This window comes from Macaca fascicularis, chromosome 2 (genome assembly GCF_037993035.2).
Source record: "Macaca fascicularis isolate 582-1 chromosome 2, T2T-MFA8v1.1".
Classification (NCBI taxonomy): domain Eukaryota; kingdom Metazoa; phylum Chordata; class Mammalia; order Primates; family Cercopithecidae; genus Macaca; species Macaca fascicularis.
The window spans coordinates 197,314,456-197,327,475 of NC_088376.1; the positions used below are offsets into that span (position 1 = coordinate 197,314,456).

Sequence of the window (13,020 nt, forward strand, 5' to 3'; positions counted from 1 at the left end):
TGTCAAGTTATCTATACTAAAATAAATCAATTATATTATTGGCCATCAACTGAATAAATTTAGATTTCTGATCCATTTTTATACACAGCAGCCCTTACTTATGGGCTCATTTGGGTCACCATATTTCACTGTACTGTCTCAATTACTGCCATGTATCCTAAGTAATTTGTAGACCACAGCTGAGAAGAACATTCTTAACTTGTTTTAATGATAGTATTTTTCTTCATTAGGTTTGTGAGCTGTGAGCTAGTGTAGGACACTAACAGGCATTTTCCAGTTTTCTCTCTCCAGACTTAAGAAGGTTCACTATTATCCCAAGGTCACTTTGAAAGTCTTTCTGTGATTTGCTTCCATTTATTTTATGCTTGTGTTTATGGTTTTGAACCAAATATGAAATTTAATGTTGCGTTTGTCTGCATTAAACTTAATTCGCCCCTTGTCAGCTCGTTTACAACAGAGAAAACATTCAGAGCCACCCTGTAGAATGTTTTGTCTACAATCACTGATACAATTTTTCTGTCTCTCTTTGTTATATGCAACTTTCTATATTTTTCAGTTTAAAAAGAGGCCTCTCTGAAGGAACATTTTCAGAAAACCTAAATGTCTAATAGAAATTAATAAATGATTTTCTAATAAAATAGAATCAACCCTATTTTGAATTTTTTTAATTAAAGCTCTATTTTCTAACTTAGAAATTTAATTTCATATTACATATTATATGTATATGCTTCTTGAGATGCTCTTTAAAGTAGTGAATTTATGCTTGAAAAAGATAAATGAAGTAAAAGTTAAAATATAAACAATGTCTTAAATTGACTTACATTACCAAATATTTTGTGTGCTTTTTTTCTTGTTCTCAGATTTTTCCAAGTACTTAAATTAACCTCATGTAATTAAATTTCTCCATTTAAAAATTAGTTACTTTTGGCTGGGCGCTGTGGCTCAGGCCTGTAATCCCAGCACTTTGGGAGGCGGAGGTGGGCGGATCACGAGGTCAGGAGATCAAGACCATCCTGGCCAACACAGTGAAACCCCGTCTCTACTAAAAATACAAAAAAAAAAAATTAGCCGGGCATGGTGGTAGGCGCCTGTAGTCCCAGCTACTCAGGAGGCTGAGGCAGGAGAATGGCGGGAACCCAGGAGGCGGAGCTTGCAGTGAGCCGAGATCCGGCCACTGCAGTCCAGCCTGGGTGACAGAGTTAGATTCCATCTCAAAAAAAAAAAAAAATGTTACTTTTTAAAAATAATTTCAACTTTTATTTTAGATGCAGGTGGTACATGTGCAGGTTTGTTATGTGGATATATTGCATGACACTGAGGTTTGGGATATGAATGTCCATCACCCAGGTAGTGAACATAGTACCCAATAAGTAGTTTTTCAGCCCTCCCTGCTTTCACTCTCCTGCCTCTAGTAGTCCCCAGATGAATTTTTTTCTTAATGCTTACTAATTTTTCAATACCATTATATGGTATTGAAATGATACATGAATATTCTAAATTGATATATCTTAGAGGGCACTAAAATGAAACATTAAATACAAATGATGAAAAATACTTTTAAAGTAGAATCCTAAGCATATACATTAAGGAATATAATTTCTGTGTTGAAAGTTATTTTCAGGAGCAATCTGCTAATTTGTGCCTGTATCTTCGAATCATGAGTAGTGTTCAACACTTGGGAAATGTTTGATCCTAGAATATCTGCTGTTTGCCTTTGAGCAGATATTATATTTATTCAGTTTCTGTTAGGGAAATATCAGACAGGTGTACAAAGATACATTTAAAAGCCTGGTGATTTTTTATAACACGGAAATATTACAAAAGTCAAAATTACTAACTTAAGGTGATTAGTTAAATAAAATTACATTACAAGGTCCATAATGGAATACTATCATAGAGATGCATACTTATTGATATGTGAGATGCTCATTTTAAATTTCAAAATAATATATAATATGAGTCTATCTTTGTTCAAAAACAAGTTGTCGGTAGATGGTAGATAGGTATGAATGTATGTATAGGTATCACTATAGATACAGATATAAATATACAGATGTGGATATAGACAAAAATAAATACAATGTTTATCAAGAGTAAAACAGATTATTTTGTAACATCTCTGTGTGTAATTGTTATTTTTAATAATATTTCTGTGTTGATTACTTAATAAATTAATAAATAAAAGAAAAATGAAACATTATAATGGAAGTCAATATTTATTGAGCACATACCGTGTATCTTATATGCTTCTAAATAATTTACATGCCTTACCTAGTTAATTGTAATTTTGCTACTCTTCAGTCCTTAGTCCTTATTATCTTAGTCTGTTCGTCCTACTGTAACAAACCACCATAGACTGGGTGGCTTAAACAACAAAAGCTATTTCTCATAGTCTGGAGGCTGGGAAGTCCTAGATCGCGGCACTGGCAGATTTGATGTCTGGTGATGCCCTGCTTCCTGGTTCACAGATGGCTGTCTTCTCACTGTATCCTCCATAGCAGAAGAAACAAGGGAGCTCTCTGGGGCCTCTTTTATAACAACATTGGTCCTGTTCATGAGGCCTCAACCCTCCTGACCTAATCACCTCCCAAAGCGCCGTCACCTAAATGCCATCACATTAGGAGTCAGTATTTCAACATATGAATTTGGGTGGGGGGAAGGGGGCAACTTGCAGCCCATCACCATTATTTATGCTGTAGATTATAAGCATGTGCGTTTTTCACACTGGAATGTTAGAAATAAATAATAATGTAATTTCACATTTTTATGGAGTCCATGGACCCTCTGAGGCTGTATCATGGTGTGTGTGTGTGTGTGGGTGTGTGTGTGTCTGTGTGTGTGTTTTCCTGGGGAGCAGTTACTTAGCTTTTAATCAGATTGTGGGATGAGTTAATACCATCCTCTGATAGTTTTAGTCAAACTCACCATTCATTTCTTTACTATTGAAAACTCCACTACCAAGGCAAGATACTAAGAGCAAGCGAAACTGTACAGTGAAAATGAATTTATTGTTTTCACCTCATTAATCTACCCAAGGCAGTTGGTAAAGATAGCAAGCAGCAACAGTGTGACCTCAGGTCACATTTTCAAGCAGGCTAGGAAGAAACGGGAGTTAGGGAGGTCAGCAGGTGCCAGGAGTGTTCTAGCTTCCATGAGGGTGGATATAGGATTCCTAACATAGTTATCTGATTTACCCTATCAGTCTGGGTATCTTGTAACAACGTTATTTTTATTTTCAATTCTGTCATTTAAGATCTAAAACTGTAGGTGATTCAAAGCACATTCATAGTTGACTTTGGGATATGTGTTTGTATTATTAAAATATGAATAAACGCATCTGTGCAGAACTTCAGCACTTTAAAGAAAGGAATAAGGCCATTCCATGAAAACATGTATGAAGAAGAGCCAAATAGCTAGCTACTCTTTGGATTCATCCTTGTTACCTGTATGGGCAGCTGGTTCTCTCCTCAGAATGATGATTTTATAGATGAGGAAACTGAGCAGGAAACTGAGCGCTGGAGAGATTAAATTGCCTATATTCACATCACTCGTAAGTGGCATAGCTGTGATTTAAACCCAAGTCTTGCTGACATGGGAATCTGCATCTATGGGCATCATGTTGTGTAAGTGACTACTTTCAGAATATTACGGAAAAGTTGATGAAATATAGATTCCAGCCTAATAATCACTCCAGAAGTAATGTATCCATATCGTTGGGGGTAGGGGGGGAACATTTTTAACAGCCTTCCTTGGTGATTCTGGAATGTAATATAGATTGAAAAGCATAGCTTTACACCAGCTTATTTCTGCATCAGAGGGGAGATCGTGTAGCAAGTTCTTATTTATGATTTTAGTTTTTGGTAGCATTTAATGCTACTGACCACCCTCCTTGGGATTCTTCTTAGCCTTTTATGTTTTCTTCTAATGTCCCCTTTACCCTGCTAACCATTGCTCTCAGTCTTCCCTAACATGGCTTCTCTCTGCCTTCAGTTCCTTGGTGTGCTGGCCATGGCCTTTTTTCTCTGGTGGCTCTCATTATCTTTGCTTATTGAGGCTTTATAAATTACTCTCTCTCCCCACCTACAATTCCCTCTCAAGTTTCAGTACCTTATTTTTATCATTCTTCTAAATCTACAGATGCTGATGTATCCTTCACGTCTTAAATTTAGCAGGCTTAAAATTGAACTCATTATCTTCTTACCCCAAACTTTCTGTCACCGTTTTCCTCTAGTGTAGTTAACGCTGTCACTACTCAGCCTCCTGAACTCAAAACTTCAAAGTTGCATTCCGACTTTCCTTTTCCTCACTGTCTCTATTCAGTCAGTCAGTCATCAAATCTTGTTATTTCCATCTCAGAAATGCCATTTGAATCGATCATTCTTTTCTCTATTTCCGCAGAATTTCATCATCTGTTTTACACTGGATTCCATACTGGTTTTCCTACCATTCAGCTTTCCCTGGTATCCAGTCTTTTTTCCACATGGTACCAGAAATATTTTAATAATAAACACATTTGAAATTCTCATGTCCCTACTTTAAAATAGCCTTTGATTCCCTAATGCCTGCAATATGAGTTACGAAATGTATACAGTTCATCCTAATGGTCCTGCTTTATCTCCTTACCGCAAGTCTTATTTTGTGGCTAAACTAAACTTTTCACTACATCTCACTTTCTCACTCTGATACATTTGTGCATGTCATTCCACTAATTTGGAATCTCTGTCCAGGTATGAGAAGTTGGTCATTCTTGGCCCTAGATTTCCATAGAATTTACTTGGGCATAACATGCGATAGTAGTAATTAAGAGTCAGGGGCTGAAACCAGACTGTCTGGTTCACAAGGCCCAACTTCTTAATTACTGTGTAACATCTTTGTGCCTCCATTTCCTTATTTGTAAAATTGAAATAATAATATTACCTACCTTAGACAATTGTCGAAGATAGGGTTAATTCATGTGCAATGCTTACAATGGTGCCTGGCATGTATTAAACAGAAATTAAGCATGTGCTGCTGCTTCTACTATAATCCTGAAGACAATGGTGTAACAGTCTCCATGAAAGAGGGCTAAAGGAATTGCTCATTGTGCTGCTGCTTCTACTGTCATCATGATGACAATGATGTAACAGTCTCCATGGAAGAGGGCTAAAGGAATTGCGTATTAATACTGGGATCAACCCAGAGATCCATGGCTGTCCCCCAAAAAAAAGTATTTTGCCTATAGGAAGCCTGGATCCAGTTTGTAGGCTAACATACTATCTCTACCTCATGGCATTTCTAGTCTCTCGTAAATCACCAACTAGTTAAAATCCCACTAGTCATTGGATTGGTATGTGGACATATACTTGTTCCCAGACTGGAAGTCCCTTCGTTATCAGTAAAGATTGCTCCAGTTGCAATTCCGGAGGTACATTATTTTGCTAGTTTCATGGTTGAAGGAGTAAGCTATGCCATGGGTATACCTTGGGCTGATGTGAATCAGACTTTAGACCTAGGCAGGACCTTTAAATACAGCAGAGGGACATTCCTCGTGTCAATTTAAAGCATCCGAAAGTAAATATAGCCTCATAAAGTCGGCTCTCTGCTATGACATGCTGTGGACAACATCATAAGAAACATCATTTAGACTGAAATTTGAATTAAGCAAAATGTTTGTAGACCCTTTAATTTTTAAGAAACTGCTATACACTTATTTATTTGGATGATATTTTTGTTTGGATGAATGTGGTCCTGAAAAGTTAAATGTAAGTTGCAGAATTTCTTAGCAAACTTCACTATTTAAAGCACCTCTGCAGTAAATTATTTTGAATTACATCCTAGCTTATTAGTTTTTATTTATTATAATATTACTATGCAGTTTATTTGAAGTAGGACACATTTGTATTGGCTATGATACTTTCTAACTCATTGGAGAAATTTATAGCATTAATTAGAAATTTGCAGCATTAATTAGAAATTTGTAGCACTAATTAGAAAATCACAGCAATAATTAATTGTAGCACATGAAAGAAAATTTTGGAAAGTAGCATTTAATTTTTAGGGAAAGAAAAGAAGGCTTAAAGTAGAGATGGAACTTGAGGGCAACAATAAGAACCAATTGGTTAGATGACTAATATCTAAAATTGCTTCTCAGAATTGAAACTACGTATAGTTACTGTGTGATTTTATTTTTTAAGTTTATTGGGTTCCTGGTTCTGATCATTATAGTGAGAGATAATATTATATAGATCCCCAGCCAGGGCTCTCAGCTGTACACACAGAAGAATAAGCGTAAGCATTCGGGCACACTTGAAATGAAAGGTACATATCTAGTAGTAACAAATAGATCTGAAAAAGAAATATGGAAAGTTAATAATAAAAGTAATGGCTTGAGTTTCCTTAGCAGCTGAAGTTTATAGGGTATTTGCCTAATGTGATGTGGTAGGAAAAACTGGATTTTATTGGGAGGAACTCAATTTTAATGGTTGCTTTCCCACAGTGTGAAGCTGGGCGAGTCTTTTAACCGGCCAGAGCTTTGGATTTCTCGTCTGTGAAATGAATATAATAGAGAGTTCCTTTGAGGATCAAAAAATAACCTACATACTAAGCCTTTGGAAATTGTCAAGCATTGTACAGATTTCAGAGATTATAGAAATCGAGATTTCAGAAATTACTCTGAGATCTCAGAGATTGTTTCAGAAATGAAATAAGTATGGCATCAATAATTGTCTTCAGTTTGTGCTTGAGGAAACCGGATGTGCCACAAGTAATGAGCAGCCAAACTGAAGCTGGACCCCGGGCTTCTGAGTCCAAATGTGGTTCTTTCTGTGCTAGACCATGCTATTTTTGAGCTACACCTGTACATCATTCGCAGGACACAGGACTAGTAAATGATAGCCTAAACTGAATTTTAAAAACATTAAAAACGTATAATTATTGATTTATTACTAGTAAGAAATTCTAATATTACAAGGTGACATTTACATTTGTGTTTTAATGCAGGTAATGAATTTGGGCATCCTGAATGGTTAGACTTCCCAAGAAAAGGAAATAATGAGAGTTACCATTATGCCAGACGGCAGTTTCATTTAACTGATGATGACCTTCTTCGCTACAAGTTCCTAAATAATTTTGACAGGGATATGAATAGATTGGAAGAAAGATGTGGTTGGCTTTCAGCTCCACAGGTAAGCTCTTTACTCTGAATGCTGTGTTTTAGTCACCAGTGATGAACATACTTAGAATGGCAACCGGTTTCAATCCATATGCAGGTCTTTTAAACAGCATTTTATTATTCAGTGTGTAGTGTCCTGTAACATACTTCAGGTTGTCAAAACATGCCACTGAAGTCTCTCCAATTGATAATGAAAATCTTAAACATAATGGCCTGCTTAGTTTCCTGGTTTGTTTGTTGTTACTGTTTAAATTTAGTAATTTGTATTTTTATTGGTGAAAATAAACAATAAAAGTTCTGCAGGGAACCCATTTTGGAAATTGCTGTGGAAACATCTTAATTGTTTTGACCACTTTTTTATGTAAATAATTATGCTGTCATAAAGAAACTACTTTGACAACATGTAGATTTCTTTATTTCTTTTTTTTTCTCTTCTTTACTGGTCTCTAACTTGTAATTTCAATAGATGCCATTATACCCGCATGCTGTTTTGTGTTTTTCATGAGACTGTCTGTCCTCTGGAATTAACGTCTCAGTTTTCAACAAATTTTAGAAAATGTAATTAACAAGTGAAAATTTTATACAGGCTTCTTTTTTCTTGGCAAAAATTAACATGTAATATGTCTTTGTTATAATCCATTTACTTTATACTGGGGCTGTTTGAAATTACTGTTGATGTGTTTTTACTTTGGTGTCTATGATTCTTTTTTTTTTTTTTTAATGGCTGAGCAAAGGTATTTATATATTCAGTAAGATTTGCTCCATGACATGAATGCCCTAATCACGTTTATTAGAAATGCTGTTTCCAGAAGAGAGAGCAAAATGATGCTCCTTTTCAATAGGAACAGTGTTGAATACCAAAAGGCACCCCGTTTACTCTAGAGCTTTAGTTCACATTCTAAATTACCAAGAGTGCTGCTGCTGATGACATGCACAGCAATAAGTCCTCTCAGAGCTCGGGCTGAGTGAGGATGGAGTTGGAAAAGCAAAGGCTTTTCACAGCCAACTGAAAATACATGATGATGAATAAAAGAAGAGAGTTTACAGATATAATTTCTTTTCAGATCTTATCTTTTTATTAAGAAAAAAAGTATTGTAATTGACTTTAGGTTGCCATTGAATCTGACAAAGTTGGGTAAAAATGGAAAATGGTTAAGAGAGCTATAATTTCAGAAACTACATTAAAATAACAATGTTACATTACATTTTGAAAAGTAATTTTATATACCTAACCGCATTAAGCTGGAGACTAGAAGTCTTAAAGAAAATTCACTTATTAGATCTAATATATACAAACACTTTGTAGTATGTATGGGTACCATGGTTTTACTTAAAACCTGAGCCACAATACTAGTTCTCTATTTGAGCTATGAGGTCGGCAAGTGGCTGGTGAGCTTTGTATACAACACTAAGCAATTTTTGAGACTGTTCTTGGTTCACAGTTAAGTATAGCAAAATTGTAACGTGTTCAAAAACATATAGTGTTCTGAAACACTTATTTGGGGTTTAATAACCAGACTATTGAGAAAGATGAAAAATAAGGTACTTGTGGCAGCATCTAGATATTATTTAAATGTAACACGTGTATTAATTCTTGCAGGCCTATGTGAGTGAAAAACATGAAGGCAATAAGATCATTGCTTTTGAAAGAGCAGGTCTTCTTTTCATTTTCAACTTCCATCCAAGCAAGAGCTACACTGACTACCGAGTTGGAACAGCATTGCCAGGGAAATATCCTTTTTGTTACAAGTGAATATAACTGTCCACATTCACTTCTTTATTATATTATAGGACCAAAAAAAAGACTAAGGTTGATCTTGATAACAGAAACATTGATTTTCCTCATCTGAAAAATGAGGAACTTGAAACAGTTGATGGATAAATCTTTGCTCAGCTCAGTTATACTGAATTATTCCTAAGCTTCATTTTGGCTTTAAACAGAGGTTAGTGCAGACGTGGTTCACATCAAAGGAAAGAGCTGTGGATCTTGCTGTCTTGAAGGTTTCAATACGGAGCCCTGCTGTCCAGGTCCCCACATCCACCAACACAGAAGACAGTAAATGAAGTCTCCTGAGACAATAGCAGAGGCTCTGGACTTAGGGGACCAGGCTTTAAAAAGTGTAACTGAACATTTCTGAAATAACATTTCTTAAATGCTGTTTAGATCCAGTAAGCAATATGGGATACGGCTGTAGTTTTACTCTATGAAAATATTTTGTAAGTTACCTCTGAGACTTGTTTCCTTTCCTCCACTCAGTGGGAGAGAGCAACAATAGTTGTAATGATAGCTTCCTTCCTTTTTCTGTTTCTTCCCCTAAAATTCAAGACATGGCATACCTTTGTAGACCTGAATTGGTAAGAAGGCAAGGCAGGGGCAATGTGAGCAATAGAAATAACCAGGAAGAATGTTTTTGATGTTCTCTGTGTATTCATTTACTCTTTCTTTCATGCATTTTACAGATACTTACTGAGTACCTGTTTACCAAACACCTCTGTGACGACTCAGAGCTAATTACTGTAAATACAGGAATCTCCTAGCAAATACAGTCACTGCCCTCAGAGAGCTTTTAAACTAGTACAGGAGATAAACATTAGTCATTGTAAGTTTGATATTATTACAAAGGAAATATACAGTATATTTTAAAGACATGTTACTAGATCCATGAAAAAAAAAATGACAGATTCAGGACCTAGCAACAGATCAGCCCAATTTTTCCAGCAGGCAGTAGAAATAATGTGCTTGTCCCCTGAAGCCCTAACAGTGATTAGCATCTGCCACCTGAGCAAGGTGCCTGATGCCCACATGAAGTCCTGTGTGTCAGGGTGTCTCCAGCTACAATAAAGAAACCCTCCCACTCAGCTGGCTCAAATAATAAGGAAAATGTATTTGTCACTTAACAAAAATCCTAAAGTCTAGTTTCCCCAGCACTGTGACAGTATCAGGTTCCCCAGTTCATTCTTTTTGCTTTCAATTCTCAGGGTGCCAGCAATGTCCAAATGGTGGCCCCTGTTAATAATCATTAGATAAGAGCCATGACTCCAAGTGTCACCCACCTTCAGACACAACAAAATGCAGACAGATTTTTTTGTGTATCTCTTCAACAGTGAAGCTACTTCTTTAGCAAAATTTCTTTCATATTTTATTGACCAAAATTGGGTCTTACATCTCCCAGAAAAATTTTCTAGGAAGAAAAATGATTATTACCGTGAGTGGCTTAATCAGGAATGACCCCCCGAGCCTCAGGAAGACATCCCTTGGTAAAGAGGACACCCAGACAGAATTTTACTCTGACAGTAAGAAGAAAAGAGCCAGTGCTTTTTGGTGTAAGTAGCCTGCAGCATCTGTCACCACCGTGTGCTGCTCATGACATTGAGGGCAGAGAGAGATGGTTCCCTACTTTCTTCCCACCCAGCTCCACATAACATCAGAGCATCTAGGAGAGGAGGCTGTAGTTGTGACAGATAGCACAAATGTGCCCCAGTTAACCTACAGAATGTGCTGTGTTGTCTGTCTCTTTATGCCTACAAATAAATCAATGTGATGGGTTATCTACACTAAAGAGTACAGTACTATTCTGGGAAACAAATGTCCTCTTCGTTTCCATGAAAAAATCCAAACAAATACTAGACACGTAGCAATTTGTATGTGATCCTTCTCACCTCCAGAGTGCTAAAGTAATGCTCCTAGACTAAACCCTTCTATACTTGGTAGTGTAATATAATCATACCAAAGTACATTTACAGAATACCTGGTATCTACTGCAACCTTTGTTATATCTTTGCAGCACTGTCCTTGACCCTTAAGTAGAGGGAAAGAAATGTATGAAACCCAAACTGTGATGTAAGTCTTAATGCAATAAATGGAAAAGGAACAAGGAGCAAGAATGTTCCATGGGAGAACAAAGGACAAGAAAAATGAAAAAATAAATGGCAGGGGAGAAGGGGAGAGATACTGAGATTAAGACAAAGACTTTTAAGCCTAGATTTGGGAAATGAACAAGATTATAGCAGGAAAAAATGAAGAAAGCCATTTCAGCTATTAGAAATCATAGACTATTCTTAGATAATGGACAGTACAATGGATTAATTGGAGAATGATGACTATAGAAAGAAGTATTAAGAGATAAAGCTGAAAACATAGATGGAGATCACATAATAGAAGATTTTAATGCCATATTAATTAGTCTTTTTTCTATGATTTTATAGTGAATTGCTGCAGGTTTTTGACTAGGGAGCTACTTGATAAAAATGTAGGCTTTAGTAAAACTTCTCATGTACCAGTGTGTAAGGGAGCTTTCATGAGGAAAGAGATTGGAAGTACAGATACTAATTATGAGAAATTGCAGTACACCTAAAAGATAATTAGGGCATGAACTAAAATAATGGCAATAGAATAGAAAAAGTTTATGAAGCCCTTGTAGTGAAGGAACTCAGGATCTGTTTGGACATGGAGTAAAGAAGGGAAAATGTAAGGTTTCACTTTGAACAATAGAAAGAATGCTGGTGGTATTATTCCTGAGGATAGCAAAGCCAGGAGAGGTAACCAGTTGAGGGAATAGAAAATACAAATTTGAGCAGGATGGTTGAATAGGACTCTCCAATGGTTGTCCTCCCTTCAGGAACACCAAATTGAACGACTACCCACACAAGAAAGTACCTTCGTAAGAACCGGAAATGAGGTTAGCAGTCACAGCACCTCATTTTAACATTATTTCAAGCAAGAAAGTACCTTCATAAGAACCGGAAATGAGGTCAGCAGTCACAGCGCCTCATTTTAACATTATTTCAAGCAAGAAAGTACCTTCGTAAGAACCGGAAATGAGGTCAGCAGTCACAGCACCTCATTTTAACATTATTTCAAGCAAGAAAGTACCTTCGTAAGAACCGGAAATGAGGTCAGCAGTCACAGCACCTCATTTTAACATTATTTCAAGCAAGAAAGTACCTTCGTAAGAACCGGAAATGAGGTCAGCAGTCACAGCACCGCATTTTAACATTATTTCAAGCAAGAAAGTACCTTCGTAAGAACCGGAAATGAGGTCAGCAGTCACAGCACCGCATTTTAACATTATTTCAAGCAAGAAAGTACCTTCGTAAGAACCGGAAATGAGGTCAGCAGTCACAGCACCGCATTTTAACATTATTTCAAGCAAGAAAGTACCTTCGTAAGAACCGGAAATGAGGTCAGCAGTCACAGCACCGCATTTTAACATTATTTCAAGCAAGAAAGTACCTTCGTAAGAACCGGAAATGAGGTCAGCAGTCACAGCACCGCATTTTAACATTATTTCAAGCAAGAAAGTACCTTCGTAAGAACCGGAAATGAGGTCAGCAGTCACAGCACCTCATTTTAACATTATTTCAAGCAAAGAGGTGCGGAAGAGGGTGAGAAGGACAGTCTGGAATTCCCTATACCAACCCTCTCCCACGTCTTGGCAGCACCACGTAGGACGTGGAAAGAGAGAATCTGTTTGCTTGGGGGAGGGAAAGCACAGTGATTGTGGGACTTTGCATTGGAACTCACTGCTGCCCTGTCACAGCAGAAGGCAACATGGGCAGAATTCAGCGAGCACCCACAAAGAGAGCCTTTGGCCCAGCCCTAGCCAGAGGGGTATTGCCCGTCCCAGCATTTGGAACCTAAGTTCCAGCTAGACCCAGCACTGCACGCTAAAGTACCCTGGGGTTCCAGATAAATTCGAAAGTCTAGGCCACAAGGACTGCAGTTCCTGAGCAAGTCCTGGTGTCGTACTGGACTTAGAGCCAGTGGACGTGGGGTACGCAAGAAAGGAGAGGGAAGAGTGAAGAGGACTTTTTCTTCTAATTTGGATACCAGCTCAGCCACAGTAAAATAAAACAGCAAGCAGAGACCT

The 13,020-nt window shown here is 37.2% G+C and overlaps 1 protein-coding gene across 5 annotated transcripts in view; it reads left to right on the forward strand.

Moving 5' to 3' along the window:
* Positions 1-13,020, forward strand: part of GBE1 (1,4-alpha-glucan branching enzyme 1) — a 276,669-nt gene that overhangs the window by 212,023 nt on the left and 51,626 nt on the right. For all 5 annotated transcript variants that reach the window (XM_065539304.2, XM_005548413.5, XM_074033667.1 and 2 more), the window contains 2 exons: positions 6,979-7,163; positions 8,751-8,881. In XM_065539304.2, the coding sequence (XP_065395376.1) occupies positions 6,979-7,163; positions 8,751-8,881 (316 nt within the window). The remainder of the gene's footprint in view (positions 1-6,978; positions 7,164-8,750; positions 8,882-13,020) is intronic.